The sequence below is a fragment of the Diabrotica virgifera genome, chromosome 2, assembly GCF_917563875.1.
Source record: "Diabrotica virgifera virgifera chromosome 2, PGI_DIABVI_V3a".
Classification (NCBI taxonomy): Eukaryota; Metazoa; Arthropoda; class Insecta; order Coleoptera; family Chrysomelidae; genus Diabrotica; species Diabrotica virgifera.
Window position 1 is genome coordinate 45,550,539 of NC_065444.1, and position 15,215 is coordinate 45,565,753.

Consider the following 15,215-nt stretch of genomic DNA (forward strand, 5'->3'; position numbering starts at 1 on the left):
ATAATTACTAAATAGTTAATAATCACTAGATAGTTAGTAATTTTGCCAATTTTTGCAAAATTGGCAAAAAACAAAAAAATTATCGACTAGAATATCTAGCCAGTTGCGTCTGAGTTTAGCGAACCGACTATAGTTGTTTTGCTTTCTTTATTCCTGTCCATTTCCTGATATTCTTCAACTAAGAGGCCTGTTTTCTACCAAGGCCTCTGCATAATTCGATTGTACCCATTATAATAAGTTGAAGTATATTATATCCGTATACCCTTAGTACGTGTCCAAGATAGACCAGCTTTCTACATTTAATGTTATCAAGCAGCACGCGAGCAGCATTTGCTCTCTTACAAAGGACTGCTACATTTGTCAGCATAGCCGTCCATTGTATTTTTAGTGTACGTCTGGGCAGCCACATTTCTAAGGCCTCCAAACGATTAATGATTGATATTTTTAATGTCCATGCCTCGACACCGTATAAGAAAACTAATATAACATTTAATCAAGCGCTTTCGAAGTTGAAATTGTAAGTTATCATTAGAGAACAATGACTTCATTTTTAAAAATGTCGTGAGGGCTCTCTCGATTCTACATTTTATCTCTTTATTTGGATCTAGTTGTTCAGCAATATGATAATCAAGATGTTTAAAACTGGGTACTTTTTGAATTTATATGACCATCAACATACAACCGCGAATCTTGATGTGCCAAACGGCTAAACACCATGTATTTTATTTTTGAACCGTTTATGTTTAGTTCAAGCTCTCTTCTCACTGTATCAATGGCAATTAAAAGACATTGTTGTAATCTATTCATGTCATCACTTAAAATAAATGTATCGTCTGCACATCTGATTGTACTTTTCAGAATTTCGTTAACTTTAACACCCCATTCCAAATTATAAGTACAGCTCTTCTTTAAATATTCTATCTGAATATAAATTGGATAAATATTATGTAGATAATTAAGGACATTTCGACATGCTCTCGTCTAATAATAAATACGAATTTCTTACACCTAATTCTGGCCCGTGTTTTATAAACATAAAGACATTGCACCTGTTTGACACCTCTTTGTATTTTACATATTTCTATTGATTTTCCATTTATGCAAGCTGTCGCTGTTTGAGGCCAGTACAATTTTTCCATGATTCGTACATCTTGACATCAACTCCTTTATCCTTTAATATTTTAATTAATTTGTAATGCTGCACTCTATCAAACGCCTTTTCACAGTCAATAAATACAGCAAAGACGTCTTTCCTTTGATCTCTGCATTTCGGTAATAATACATTTAGTGCAAAGAGTGCTTCCCGGGTTCCCAGTCCATTTCTAAAGCCAAATTGCGTTTCATCCTGGTCTTCTTCATATTTATTTCTGCTTCTACTGTGGATGATACGTAGAAATATTTTCAAAGCGTGGCCCATAAGGCTTTTCATTCTATAATCACTACCGTTTTTCGGACGTTGTTTTTTTAGTAGGGTTATGAATTCGGAATTCGAACCATGTTACATAAAATTTAATTGTTACAGATTTCATAAGAATGTCTCTAAAAACCCTCGGTTTGATGCGGATTTGTTATTTAATAAAAAAATACACATATTTAATATATTGCATCATCCTCGTAGAGCGAAATACCTAACTATAATCAACTTTAGTAATCTTAATTTCTCGGGGAAACTGTTTACAATCCGTCGAATGCACTTAATTAACGCCTTCCTCGCGACCATCCGAACCACCTAAGATTATTCAAAACTAAAATTAGTCATTAATAAATTCATAGACGAACCCAACAATAATGTAGGTCACTGTAAACGATGTTAATTGTTGACCTTCGTCTAAAACAGAAAAAAATCCAATATAACTAATATTTCGAAAATCCCCTTGGACCTAGTTTGATGTAAATTTAAAAATATGTCTACCGGCTTGGAACTTAGAGAACCGATACGATAGGTAGCTAATTTAATCCTATTAAAGGAAACCTGAGACTTACAGGGTCCCGTAAGGTTTCATCGCCTACTTGGTGAGCTTTGTGTCAGTTGTAATAGCTGTGTTGGAGTTGATTGTTGACTGGATATTGTGTTTATGTGGCCAACGATTGGGAATAAGTATGGTATGTAATCGGTTTTATAAACATTTTTTTAGTTTTAACTAATATTAATATTTTATTTAATAACTGAAATTTAGCATTAAAACATGACAATAAAAATCTATAATAATAATAATAATTTATGAGCACTACAAGCCTAGCAGGCCCATGGCTTAATGCACTATTCTCTTCCATTTTCACTTATCGTAGCTTTCCTTTTCCAGTTGGTTATGTTAAGTATTGTCATGTCTTCTTTGACCTCATTACTCCATCTTGTCTTCGATGGTTACAAGTATCTTCTTCTTAAAGTTCCGCTCCCATCGGAGATTGGACAACATTCTGGCAATTATAATTTTGTGGTTACGCGCCGGAATAGTTCAATTGAGCTGCATCCAAACCATTCACGGAGATTACGTAGCCACGAGATTTTACGTCTTCCTACGCTTCTTCTGCCTTTGATTTTGCCCTGCATTATATTCCTTAATAGTTCGTATTTTTCACCTCTCATGATGTGCCCCAAGTATTCCAACTTCCTGATTTTTATGGAATTTAAAACTTTGCATTGTTTTCCTAGTTGTTCGAGCACTTGTGCGTTTGTTTTACGATATGTCCATGATATTTTCAGAATACGTCTATAACACCACATTTCGAATGCTTCCAGGTTTTTAATGTTGGATTGTTTTAGTGTCCATGCCTCAACCCCATACAAAAGGGTGGAGAAAATATAACAACGAAGCATTCTTATCCGCAGCGATATATTGATATTGCGATTACAGAAAAGTTTCCTCATTCTGTTAAAAATGGATCGTGCAATTTCAATGCGGCATCTTATTTCCTTTGTCTGGTCAGTATTTTCTGTGATCCATGCTCCAAGGTATTTGTACGAAGATATTTGCTCAATTTCTGTATTATCCAGTACTAGTCTAAATCTGCTGTTTTGTGCTTTTGTAAATACCATGAACTTGGTTTTCTTCAAATTTATTTTTAGTCCGTCGCAATGTATATTTAGTTGTTGAGCAAGGTGTTGCAATTCTTCCAGTGTTCCCGCTAGAAGTACGGTATCGTCTGCATATCTTATATTATTAAGTGGCTCACCGTTTATTATTAGGCCCTCATTGACTTCGGCCAACGCTAATTCTGAGATGGCTTCACTATATAAATTAAATAACAATGGTGATAAAATACACCCTTGGCGCACCCCACGACGAATCTGGATATCCTTTTTCAGTTCATTTTCAACTTTCACCTTTGCTGTTTGATTCCAATAGAGGTTACATATAATTCTAATATCTCTACTGTCTATGTTTTTATTTAACACAATTTCTTTGAGACGATTATGCTGCCTTTGCCAAATGCCTTCTCAAAATCAATGAAACAGGCATATACTTCCTGATTCATATCTAGATATCTCTGCGAAAGAACACTTACTGCAAACAGTGCATCCCGTGTTCCCAGACCTTTCCTAAATCCCATTTGTGTATCACTTATGCCTTCGTCTAATTTCTTATGTATTCTATTGTGAATCACTTTTAAAAACAATTTCAAGACATGACTCATTAAGGCTATGGTGCGATGTACATTGCACTCCTTTGCATTGGCTTTTTTGGGTAGCAGTATAGATGTCGATTGGAGCCATTCTTTAGGTATTATACCTGTTATATAATATGGTGTTAAATAAATCCAAAAGAAGGTCAATAGATTCAGTATCCACAATTTTCAGTAATTCGATAGGAACTTCATCAGGCCCGGGAGATTTACCACTTTTAGCTTGTTTCATTACTGAAAATATCAGTCCAAAAAACAAAAAGCTTAGTAATTGCCAAAGAACCAATAAGATGCAAATTGGAGTTAGACAATCAAATTATACAACAAGTAATGACTTTCAAATATCTGGGAATTAATCTATCAGCCGACAACAATATCGAAGAAGAGGTAAAAGACCAAATAATTAAAGCCAGTAGAACGGCCGGATGCCTAAACGACACAATTTGGAAAAACAAACACCTAAGATTGGAAACAAAGGCCCGAATATATAAGTCAGTTATTAGGCCAGTTATGACTTACACGGCCGAAACAAGACCAGATACAAGCAAAACACGAAGACATCTGGAAACCAACGAATGAAGATCTTAAGAAGGATTGCTGGAAAAGGACTACAGGATAGGGTAAGAAGTGAGGAAATCAGACGCATATGTGGAGTAGACAATATAAATACCTGGGTAAAGAACAGAAAAGAAGAGTGGAATGAGCACATAAGCAGGATGTCTTAGTCAAGGATAGTAAGAATAGCCAGGGACAAGTCACCGTTAGGCAGGAGAAGTATAGGACGCCCAAGGAAAAGATGGAATGACAACTTAGGGGCAGAATGAAAGGCACCGTTGAAGAAAAACAGGCAGTACTGCCTATATAAAAGAAGAAGAAGAAGAAGCTTGTTTCATTGCATATTCGACTTCTTCACGTATAATGTCAGGTCCAGTATCATCTTTAAATTCTTTTGGTGATTCTGTTCTCTCTTTGTCTTCAAAAAGCTGTGCTATATATTGTGTCCATCTCTGCATTTTCTGGTTTATATCTGTCATAAGTGCACCACTTTCATCTGTTAGTTGCCTGGTTTGTCCAGTTTTTTAATTCTGCTCATGTAACATTCTCTCTTTAGATTCTTTTATTTATTTTCTTTTTAATTAATCTATCGGTTACATTATATTTAATTGGATTTTTTGTTTTGAATGATTTTCTTTCATTCATTAATAATATTATCTCTTCGGTCATCCAGTTGTTTTCTTTTCTTTGGTTTTAAGATTTCACTCGCTGTTTTAATTACTGCTTGTTTTATATTTTCCCATTTCTTATCAATGTTATAGCTACTTTTATTTAGTTCTTGGGCAATATTATGTAAATTTTTAGTAAGAGTTTTTACAGTTTGTTCCTTTGTTTGTGGTTTCCTTAATCTCTTAACATCAATTCTACTTTGCGTGGGTTTTTTAATCAGCTTTAATTTGATTCGTAATGTGACTACTATGGGGTTATGGTCTGAACCGATATCTGCTCCAGGGTAAGTTTTGGCAGAAAGTATAGAAGAAAGTATACAAGTATCTATTTACGATATATTATAATCATAATATTTTCAGACTTTCTAAATGTCCTCTTCATTTTAGAAGTTCCACAACTAACTTCTTCTAGTGTTCTTCCGTTATCGAATTTTGGTAATCATTGTGGATGTTGCAAATCATGTTCTAAAGTTTTTTAGCCATGATGTTGGCCTTCTGCCGACGTCGCTCTTACTCCAAACTTTTCCTTGTTGAATACATTTTCTTCTTTTCCTTCCTCGGCTTTTTCCCATTATCAGTTAGTCGTTTTCGTCCTCCACAGTACTCTATTTTTTCAGTCATCTTCTTTGAGGTCTTTACCTATCATGGCATTTCCTATGTACGTTTTGCATCTTGTAGCGGATATTCCTCTCCGTCTTCTACCCGGCTGGTTCCAGTCCGAGTTTTTTATAACTGAGCATTAGACTTTCATTCTGTTCCATATCTCCTCTGTTCTTATTCTATCCTCTCTGGCGATATGTAGACATCTTCTCATAAAGTCCAGTTCAACTTATTTTGTTTTGTATTGATATTGTCATTGGCTATACTTCCGTTCAATATTGAGTAACATTCATCATTATTCTCCGAAAGATTTTTTTTTTCTTTTCATGTTGTTGTATCTCACTCCATAAAGTGCTTTCGTGTATTGTTTTCCCGTGATAATTTCATTTCGATATCTTTTATACAACTTCTAAACTAAGTTCAAATCTGCAACCTCGCATCCAATTCATAAGTATTCGGTTTTAAACATTTTTTTTCTTGAGTCCCAATAGCTCATATTCTTCCTTTTTGTCATATATTCCATGCCTTCCCTGATAATGCAAAAATCACTTAGTCATCTGCAAAAAGGATCTAGTAAATGTAATATACAGGGTGTTTCATTAACAATTGTCCATATCGTAACTGGAGAAACCTTAGCACAAAATACGAAGATTTGACCCAAATCATTTAAAAAAAATATTCTTCCTTACCGAGATACAAATGTTCTAAAATGATTTTAGCCCATGGTTAAAGCACCTTTTAATATTTTTTGTTCAAACTTGACACACAGTTTACACATGCTAGGGTACTTTAACTAGTCTTAAAAGGTAGTTTTAAGCTGTTACCAGAGGCGTGCTGTAGGGATGTATACTTCCTTTTCGCCCCTTTCCCCCCTTACAATCTACGCCACTGTCGTAATAATCATTTCATCATGTTTTTTTTATTCTTCCTTACTTTTTACGTAAATATCATTCGTTGTCTCAATGCGATAGAGGAAGTAGTTTTCAAGTTATTTGCGTTTTAATGTAATGGATTCAATAAGTTTAAGTATGTATTTTAGGGCCGGTTGTTCGAACGCTAATCAACAATGATAATTATCAAATATTTAATTACTGTGACCAACTGTCAATGTCAACTTTGTTTGGGTTGCTGAAAACATAATTGATTACAATTATGAAATTACTTAATCAATTATGTTAATAATTGTTATGTTAATTGATTAAGTAATCTCATAATTTTAATCAATTATGTTTTCAGCAACCCAATAAAAGTTGACATTGACAGTTTTGGTGACAGTAATTAAATATTTGATAGTGATCATTGTTGATTAGCGTTCGAACAACCGGCCCTTAAACACATAATCTTATTGAATGTAGTTTAAAGTACATAGTCTTATGGAATCCATTATCTTTAAACGCAAATAACTTGAAAACTCCTTACCTTATCGCAATGAGACAAAACAATCATGTTTATATAAAAAGTAACAAGGAATCAAACAAAGATGCTGAAATGATTATTACGACAGTGGCGTAGTTTGTGAGGCGGAAAAGGGGCGAAAATGAAGTATATATCCCTACAGCACGCCTCTGTAACAGCAGAAAACTACCTTGTAAGACTAGTTAAAGTACCCTAACTTGTGTAAACTGTGTGTTAAGTTTGAACAAAATATATCAAAAGGTACTTGAGCAATGGGCTAAAATAATTTTAGAATATTTGTAATAAATTTTATTTAAGAGGATGGGTACGTATTTTCGGCTGCAATGCTATTCAAATGGGGATTCATTTTTTTCGAATCCTGAGAAAACTAATAAGTATTTTTGAAAAATTTAAACGCAGAATGAAAGATTACGTTATTGGCGAGGGTCGAAAGTCCCTGAGAACTTCTATAATGTTTGTTTTAATAAGTTACAGGGGTGAAAAAATAAGAAAATTTAGTGTGATATTTAATTTAAAATATCTCATTCAAAATAAACTTTTTATTTATTCTAAGGGACTTTCGGCCCTCGGTAATAATACAGTCTTTCATTCTGCGTTTATATTTTTCAAAAATATTTATTGGTTTTTTCAGGATTCGAAAAAAATGAACACAATGTCCGTGGTAATATTTCCAAATCTATCTTTGTCATACAACGCACTCAGTCGAATAGAGTATTGTCAGCATACTTTCAGTCAGACATGGCATCGGGAATATTTTGAGTTGTTCATTAAATAATATTGATATATAGTGTATTTGACAAATAATTGATTTAAGACGTGAACCTAATAAAAAGTTATTTATTGTGTATTATTTGTGGAAGATCCAAGCAGAAAATACATCAGGATAATATATTCTGTGATCCAAGTATTTTGTTGTTAAAGATGTTCAAAATTGTAAGTGTTCCATAATAACAATATATTATTAAAAAAGCACTTAAACTCTTTTCCTCTTTTCTCGATTGAGTATTAGTTTTTGTTGTACATATAAATTATTACAATCACTGAATATATAGTTATTAACTGAATTAATAATTTGCAATAAAAATAACAGTTATCCAAGAACATTCAAAAGCCATCTCTTTAAATTAATGATGACATTTTCAAGTAGAATGACATTCTAGTAATGTTTACATATCCATACCAGTGTGAATTTTACTACACGTAATTTGCCGTGTAAAGACAGAAAAAGTAGGGATACCCGTAAAATATTTGCGAATTATGAACCGATGTCTTTAAGTGTTTTGGGTTAAATCTTCGTATTTTGTGCTAAGGTGTCTCCAGTTAAGATATGCACATTTGTTAATGAAATACTCTATATATTGTCTTGTACTGGTACGTTAAAAAGTGTACGTGATATACCACATCCCTATTTGTTGCGATGATTGCTTTTTTTATTTCATTGCCTAACTTTATTTGGACCTCTTTTTTTATACAGTCTTTATGATATATTCATCCATTTCTCTCAAACGTGCATTATTTTCATTGCTTCCGATATTTTGTTTCGTGGGTACGCTATCGTATGTTTCAAGTCGCTAAAAATCATGTGTGTTTCAATACTTTTCTCTTTGTTCTTTCTATTACTTGCTTCATGATGAATATATTTTCTAGACACGATCTGGCTTTTTGGAATCCAGCTTTTTCTTCGCCACAATGATCCATTTGTTGTTCTATTTTTTCCTTTTCTAACTGAAAAACTTTTTTGCAATTAAGGCATTAAACTGATCTCTCTATAGTTATTCAACTATAGATTCAACTTATCTGTGACCTCCCCTCCTGCTTCCAGAAGGATACCATCATTGCGCCGATACTCCGTTTTTAAATCCAAACTGAGTACAATGCGACAAGCGAGAACTGGCATCTGACCTTCTCGTATTCTGCATTTGTCGCTGTATATTTTCGCTCAAGGTCACGCGCCACCTCTGGCTTGCCGGATTATATGTTCACTAACTGCAAGGTTTTCATCGGTACTGTAGAGTAGAATATTCTCATCTGGCGATAAAAATAGTTCACTCTTTCCGTCCTAGAAAAGAACTCGCTCTCTTGAGACTGCCCAATAGATGAGCCTGTAGCTAATACAATAGATGGCTCTATACTTGTTTAAAATTATCTGCTGTTTAACTTTATCCATAATCACTACAGAGGACTTAGTTAAATGTAGTCCTTGTAGAGTACTTCGTTCTTCTTCCTATGGAGAGTGTATTGGTGTCGCAGGTTCTTGTTACCTCACGATGTAGAGTTGGATTTTCTTATCCACTCCAACTTTCATCTACGATTTTTTAAGTAATATGTGAAGAATCTGTTTTGGGGAGCCTAGATTTTATATGCCTTTTACTATTGTTTCTGTTAAGTAGGGTGTACCTTTTTCATCTAATAGGATACTACTGTAGTTTGTTTTTCCAGTTCTGTCAACTTCTTGTATAAATTGATGTCGTCATGTCTGCCCAGTAGTACTTCTATTTCCCTACACTTTGCTTACTATTTTGCCTTGGCTTCTCTTATTTTCTTTCGAATTATATACCCTTTTACTTTTAGATGTCCACGTCCTCGTATAATCTTCTTTTTTCCATCACTTGCAGTATCTCATCAGACACCAAGGATTTTACTTTTTTAAGTATAGTGTTTTTAACAACTTGTCGAAACCCAAAAGACTCCATTTTCAAACAAATAAATGTTTAAAAATAATAAAATCTTTGGATTTCTTAGTTCGGAAACAGATTCTCTCTTATACCTATTTCCCATCCTTCTAAAATTTGCAAGGAATAAAGGGTGATGAATGCAGAGACATGGGGATTCTATACAATAGTTGCACTCCACAACACATCAATTCACCGAGGCAAAGATCAACAAATCTGTCTCCTAGTACTCAATACGTGAGTAAGAACGTAGGTAGATAAAGGCATTATTTTTATTTTCGATTCAGAGATCATTACCATCTTTCTATGGACCATTTCGAACTCCTTAGTTCTCATCAGGAAAGCTACCGTAATGATGCTCTGAAAAGAAAATAAAAATCTTTGCCATTTCTGTCAATTATAAAATATAATTAACATTTAGACGCTATAGCGACATCTATTAACAACTTGTCGAAACCCAAAAGACTCCATTTTCAAACAAATAAATGTTTAAAAATAATAAAATCTTTGGATTTCTTAGTTCTGAAACAGATTCTCTCTTATACCTATTCCCCATCCTTCTAAAATTTGCAAGGAATAAAGGGTGATGAATGCAGAGACATGGGGAGTCTATATAGTTGCACTCCACAACACATCAATTCACCGAGGCAAATTTTTATTCCGAGGCATCCCTTTATTCCTTGCAAATTTTAGAAAGATGGGGAATAGGTATAAGAGAGAATCTGTTTCCGAACTAAGAAATCCAAAGATTTTATTATTTTTAAACATTTATTTGTTTTGAAAATGGAGTCTTTTGGGTTTCGACAAGTTGTTAATAGATGTCGCTATAGCGTCTAAATGTTAATTATATTTTATAATTGACAGAAATGGCAAAGATTTTTATTTTCTTTTTAGAGCATCATTACGGTAGCTTTCCTGATGAGAACTAAGGAGTTCGAAATGGTGCATAGAAAGATGGTAATGATCTCTGAATCGCAAATAAAAATAATGCCTTTATCTACCTACGTTCTTACTCACGTATTGAGTACTAGGAGACAGATTTGTTGATCTTTGCCTCGGTGAATTGATGTGTTGTGGAGTGCAACTATATAGACTCCCCATGTCTCTGCATTCATCACCCTTTATTCCTTGCAAATTTTAGAAGGATGGGAATAGGTATAAGAGAGAATCTGTTTCCGAACTAAGAAATCCAAAGATTTTATTATTTTTAAACATTTATTTGTTTGAAAATGGAGTCTTTTGGGTTTCGACAAGTTGTTAATAGATGTCGCTATAGCGTCTAAATGTTAATTATATTTTATAATTGACAGAAATGGCAAAGATTTTTATTTTCTTTTCAGAGCATCATTACGGTAGCTTTCCTGATGAGAACTAAGGAGTTCGAAATGGTCCATAGAAAGATGGTAATGATCTCTGAATCGAAAATAAAAATAATGCCTTTATCTATAATATAGTGTTTTTAGTTTACAGTGTTTATAGTGTTTTTATTTCTCTTTGGGATTTCCTTCCAGACTGATCGCCAATATTCGAAACGAATAGACACCAAGGGAAGAAGAAGAAGGGATATATTTTTAAAGGTTTTCCATTTTCGGTCCGAGTCTTCCTTTGGATCAATTTTTTTTTATTTCCTCATAAATTTTTTTGAACTAACAGCTGAACTCTTTTAAATAGGTCTTTCAAGAATAAATATTGTATTTGATTGCTATTAACCGTGGAGTTATCTTTTTGAATTAGAGATCGAATTTTAAGTCCACTTATTATAACATTACTTTCACTATCTGCTTTATCTCCAGGTGTCCAGGGGTCTACAATTAGGTAATTTAAATTAAGTGTTTATGACTACTAGGTCTGGATCCCGCGTATGAAAAAAAAAGTTGAATAATAGCAAGCTGAAAATTTGTTAATAGCTTAACCTTTAACTACCCGCGCATCAAGTTATAACATAACTACACGCGTGGCGTACTTTGTACGCCACAAGAAAATACACTTAAAAACAGCGGATTTGTTTAATTTTTTTTGAAAAAATACACTTAGTTGTTTGTTATAAACCTTATTCGGCATCAGTGAATACTTGGAGTTCCTTTTCAGTAAGCCAATTGGGATTTATAACTGGAATCATGGAATAACTGGATTCCATGATAAATAAAATTACTAATAAAAATTTTTTTTAAATGTGATTTTTTGCAGGAGCAAAAGTATTGTTTACAAAGAAAAATATATTTTTTGTTATAATGACTAAAAAACAATTAAAATATGTACTTATATTACGACTTATAGTAATATAATCCTGGGGTATATTGTCCACCACCGGAAACAACAAATAATAAAATGTAAATTACGATCTTTCCAGAACGCCGATTATAACGAAACTAAAACCAAATTGTAAAGCACATTCCAGTGATAGGTTAGAAAAATAAGCAAGGTCAAAAATTAAATTTTTAAATATATTTCCAGTAGAATTCTTATATCTGGCGTACAAAGTACGCCAGCGCGTGTAGTTAAAGGTTAAGGATGTCTAGTCGGACAAACTTTGATATATGAGAACACTGGAATAGGGAAGTTTTAATTGTGGAACAGGTTAAAAATTTGGAACAATCAGACCACGAAAACGTCACATGTATTTTCTCCGACAGAACTTCCAATCGATTTTTTACCCTTTCATTAAACTCTCATGCAAAAATCAGACTGATATTTATCACCTGTCATAATTCCTGTCATTTTACACATTCTACGTGTTCCACTCCTTATAATTCCCATTTGGTGATAAATAGCAGCCTGATTTTTGCATGAGAGTTTAATGAAAGGGTAACAAATCAATTGCAAGTTCTGTCGGACAAAATACATGTGACGTTTTCGTGGTCTGACCGTTCCAAAGGACATCGCACACATCTTATGGAAAATATAATGTCACTCAAATTCAATAAAATTTATACGAATAGATTCGTTTTAAATTAACGGTCAAATCTTATCATTGCGCCAACTCCTAATTATGATTAATTACGGCGCAAATTGCAATTAAAGTTTATCGAAATCACATTTTTGGAGTCAGTAAAACTGTCAGTTACAATCACTATTGCTCTGGGTGCTATTCAAAAGAGCTTAAACCCCGCTGGGCCTAAGCGGATTAGTGAAACTAATCCGCTGATTTATGGAGTACCGACAATTTGGGTATTATAAAATATTTTTTCTCTCTCTAACTTATGTACGTATACATTTGATTTCAGATTTATTTATATCAATTTCTGCTCTTATTATTGAAAATATGGAGTTGGCGCAATGATAAGATTTGACCGTTAATTTAAAACGAATCTATTCGTATAAATTTTATTGAATTTGAGTGACATTATATTTTCCATAAGATGTGTGCGATGTCCTTTAACCTGTTTCACAATTAAAACTTCCCCTGTTTCAGTGTTCCTATATATAAAAGTTTGCTCGACTAGACACCCTTAAGCTGTTAACAAATTTTCAGCTTGCTATTAACCAACTTTTTTTTCATACGCGTGATCCAGACCTATACAGGCTATTCGCTTGATAGAGCACCCCAACTTCTATTGCCCAAAATTGACTTCAAAGGTAAAGTATTTTCATTGTTAAATGGAGATTATAGTTGGTGGAACTCTAAGGCTTATGGATGGATGGATCAAAATCTACACTACAGAGATACTAATTAAATTACACACAAAAAGGAAAAATAACACCACTTAAATGACCAAATGAGTTCAAAAAGTGTTAGACTAAGATGGATTTAAAAGTAAAAGAATGGCGACGTGTATTGGAAGAGAATGGTTTTGAATCGATTGGCTTTTGTTTTCGTTTCTTTTCTTTCCTTTAATAGTTTGATTTTCTTTATTTTCTTTATTTTTTCTTATGTCTTTGTCTTTTATTTTAGGATCTACTACATATTATGAAATTTGGATATGCTGTGGTAATTGGTAGCATAATTATTATGATATGGATTTCAATGATAGAGTCCAAACAAGTAGAATCAGTCATTTACCCTCCTTGTTTCTTCAACCCGCTTTGCAGTTGTTCCAAGTCAGTGCCAGATTTGGGAATTGTACGATGCCAAGATGTTCATCTGCCAAGAATACCAGAAACTGTCAACACGTCCAAAGTATTTATGTTGCATATGGAAAATAACGAAATGAGAACTTTGGAGCCTTACTTTTTACAAAGTACAGGTAAAGCTATGATTAAACTCGTGACAAGACATCTCGTAACGGTGACAGTTCGTAACTACACATATTCGTAACTGTACAATTTGTAACGTGAAAATTTAATTATTCTGCTTGTTTTTGTTAACGTGGAAACTAACTTTTATTATAGTTACAATAAATTGAAATTACGTTTATCAGTTTATCGAACCGGCATAAGGATAAACATTTTTGAAACATTTCATATTTCGTGGAAAAGTCAAAGTTAAAATTATGTCTTAAAATAAATATGATCTAGTATCGTAAATTGTATTAATTATTATAGTAAATGCATTATTATTGAACTGTTTGTATTTGTTTCATTATTTTTCACACTTAGTTTTACTACTAAAGATAACAAGTTTGAAAAAATCCTTAAGTTGTCAGCAAGAATGTTTGTAAAATATATTTCAAAAGAAGTGATATTAAAAAAAGTACCATTACTTATAGAAATCTATGCAAGATAGATATTTTTGTATAAATTCAGTTATAATAAATTTGCTAAAAAAAAATTAAATGTTGACGTTACGAATTGTACCGTTACGAATATATATAGTGTTATATTTCTATTTGATATGAGAATTAAAATTTTATAATTATAAGCAAAATTCAAATTAATATAAAAGATTTTCAATTTTCTCAACCACGGGCATGTAAATTTAGAACAACCTGTATACAACAAATTATTATATTTAGTTTTTTAGAAAGTGATTCGAAGAAGTGTACGAAACTCGGTAACAATACGCCTAAGATAAACAAGTTGAGTGACGCGGACCATTATAGTGTTTCGCGGAAGATTCGATCATTAGCCGACGCTAAATAAGACTCAGTGAAATAGATAATAGGTCATTAAGTTTTGTAAAAAGTAGAAAGTAAGTTTAAATTGGGAAATTATTATTTTTTCTTGAAATCCATTAAACCTATTTAGAAAGATTAAAAGTTGGTATTGAGGAATACGGCGAATTAAAATTTGTGGTGGAATGTTGATTTTTGAATCTGGAGGGGATATTGAGAAAGTAGGGAAATGAATGAGGATGAGAGATCAGAATGTTTTGAGAGGTTGAGAGGTGAAGTCCAGTGGTAGACGGTGGTGTACGAAGAGTGAAAAAGCCGGTGTGGTTCCGTGAGTGTTGAGTATCCATCGGAACGAGAGGTAGGCCGAGTCGAGAGAAAAGAATCTCCTTGAGCAAAGAGTGTTCCGGTAGCTGATGGAAGTGGTTCGAAAAAGGTAGAACACAGCATCACGAGAAAAGCAGGAGCGAGAGCTATACGAGGTAGATTTCAAAGGAGAACATTACTGGAGGCCAGGACGAGCTTTTATCGCAACCAAGGATAGGAGGAAACGGGTTTTGTGTGAGGACATTCGCAGTTCATCAGATAAAGGTCAGTCTCATTTGTCAGGACATGAATGTATGTTTTTTTTTGTATTAAATACCACATTAAAAATTGAAGAACACAATCGCTAATATCAGAAGATTTTCATC

At 33.3% G+C, this 15,215-nt stretch overlaps 1 protein-coding gene across 2 annotated transcripts in view; it reads left to right on the plus strand.

Annotated features, from left to right (window-relative positions):
- Window positions 1-1,818: 1,818 nt before the first annotated feature.
- LOC114339516 (chaoptin) overlaps window positions 1,819-15,215 on the plus strand; it is a 102,498-nt gene continuing 89,101 nt past the window's right edge. The window contains exons 1-2 of one of the 2 annotated variants that reach the window (XM_050642562.1): window positions 1,819-2,103; window positions 13,428-13,719. In XM_050642562.1, the coding sequence (XP_050498519.1) occupies window positions 2,101-2,103; window positions 13,428-13,719 (295 nt within the window). In that variant the 5' untranslated portion in view covers window positions 1,819-2,100. The remainder of the gene's footprint in view (window positions 2,104-13,427; window positions 13,720-15,215) is intronic. The other variant, XM_050642563.1, reaches the window with a different exon arrangement.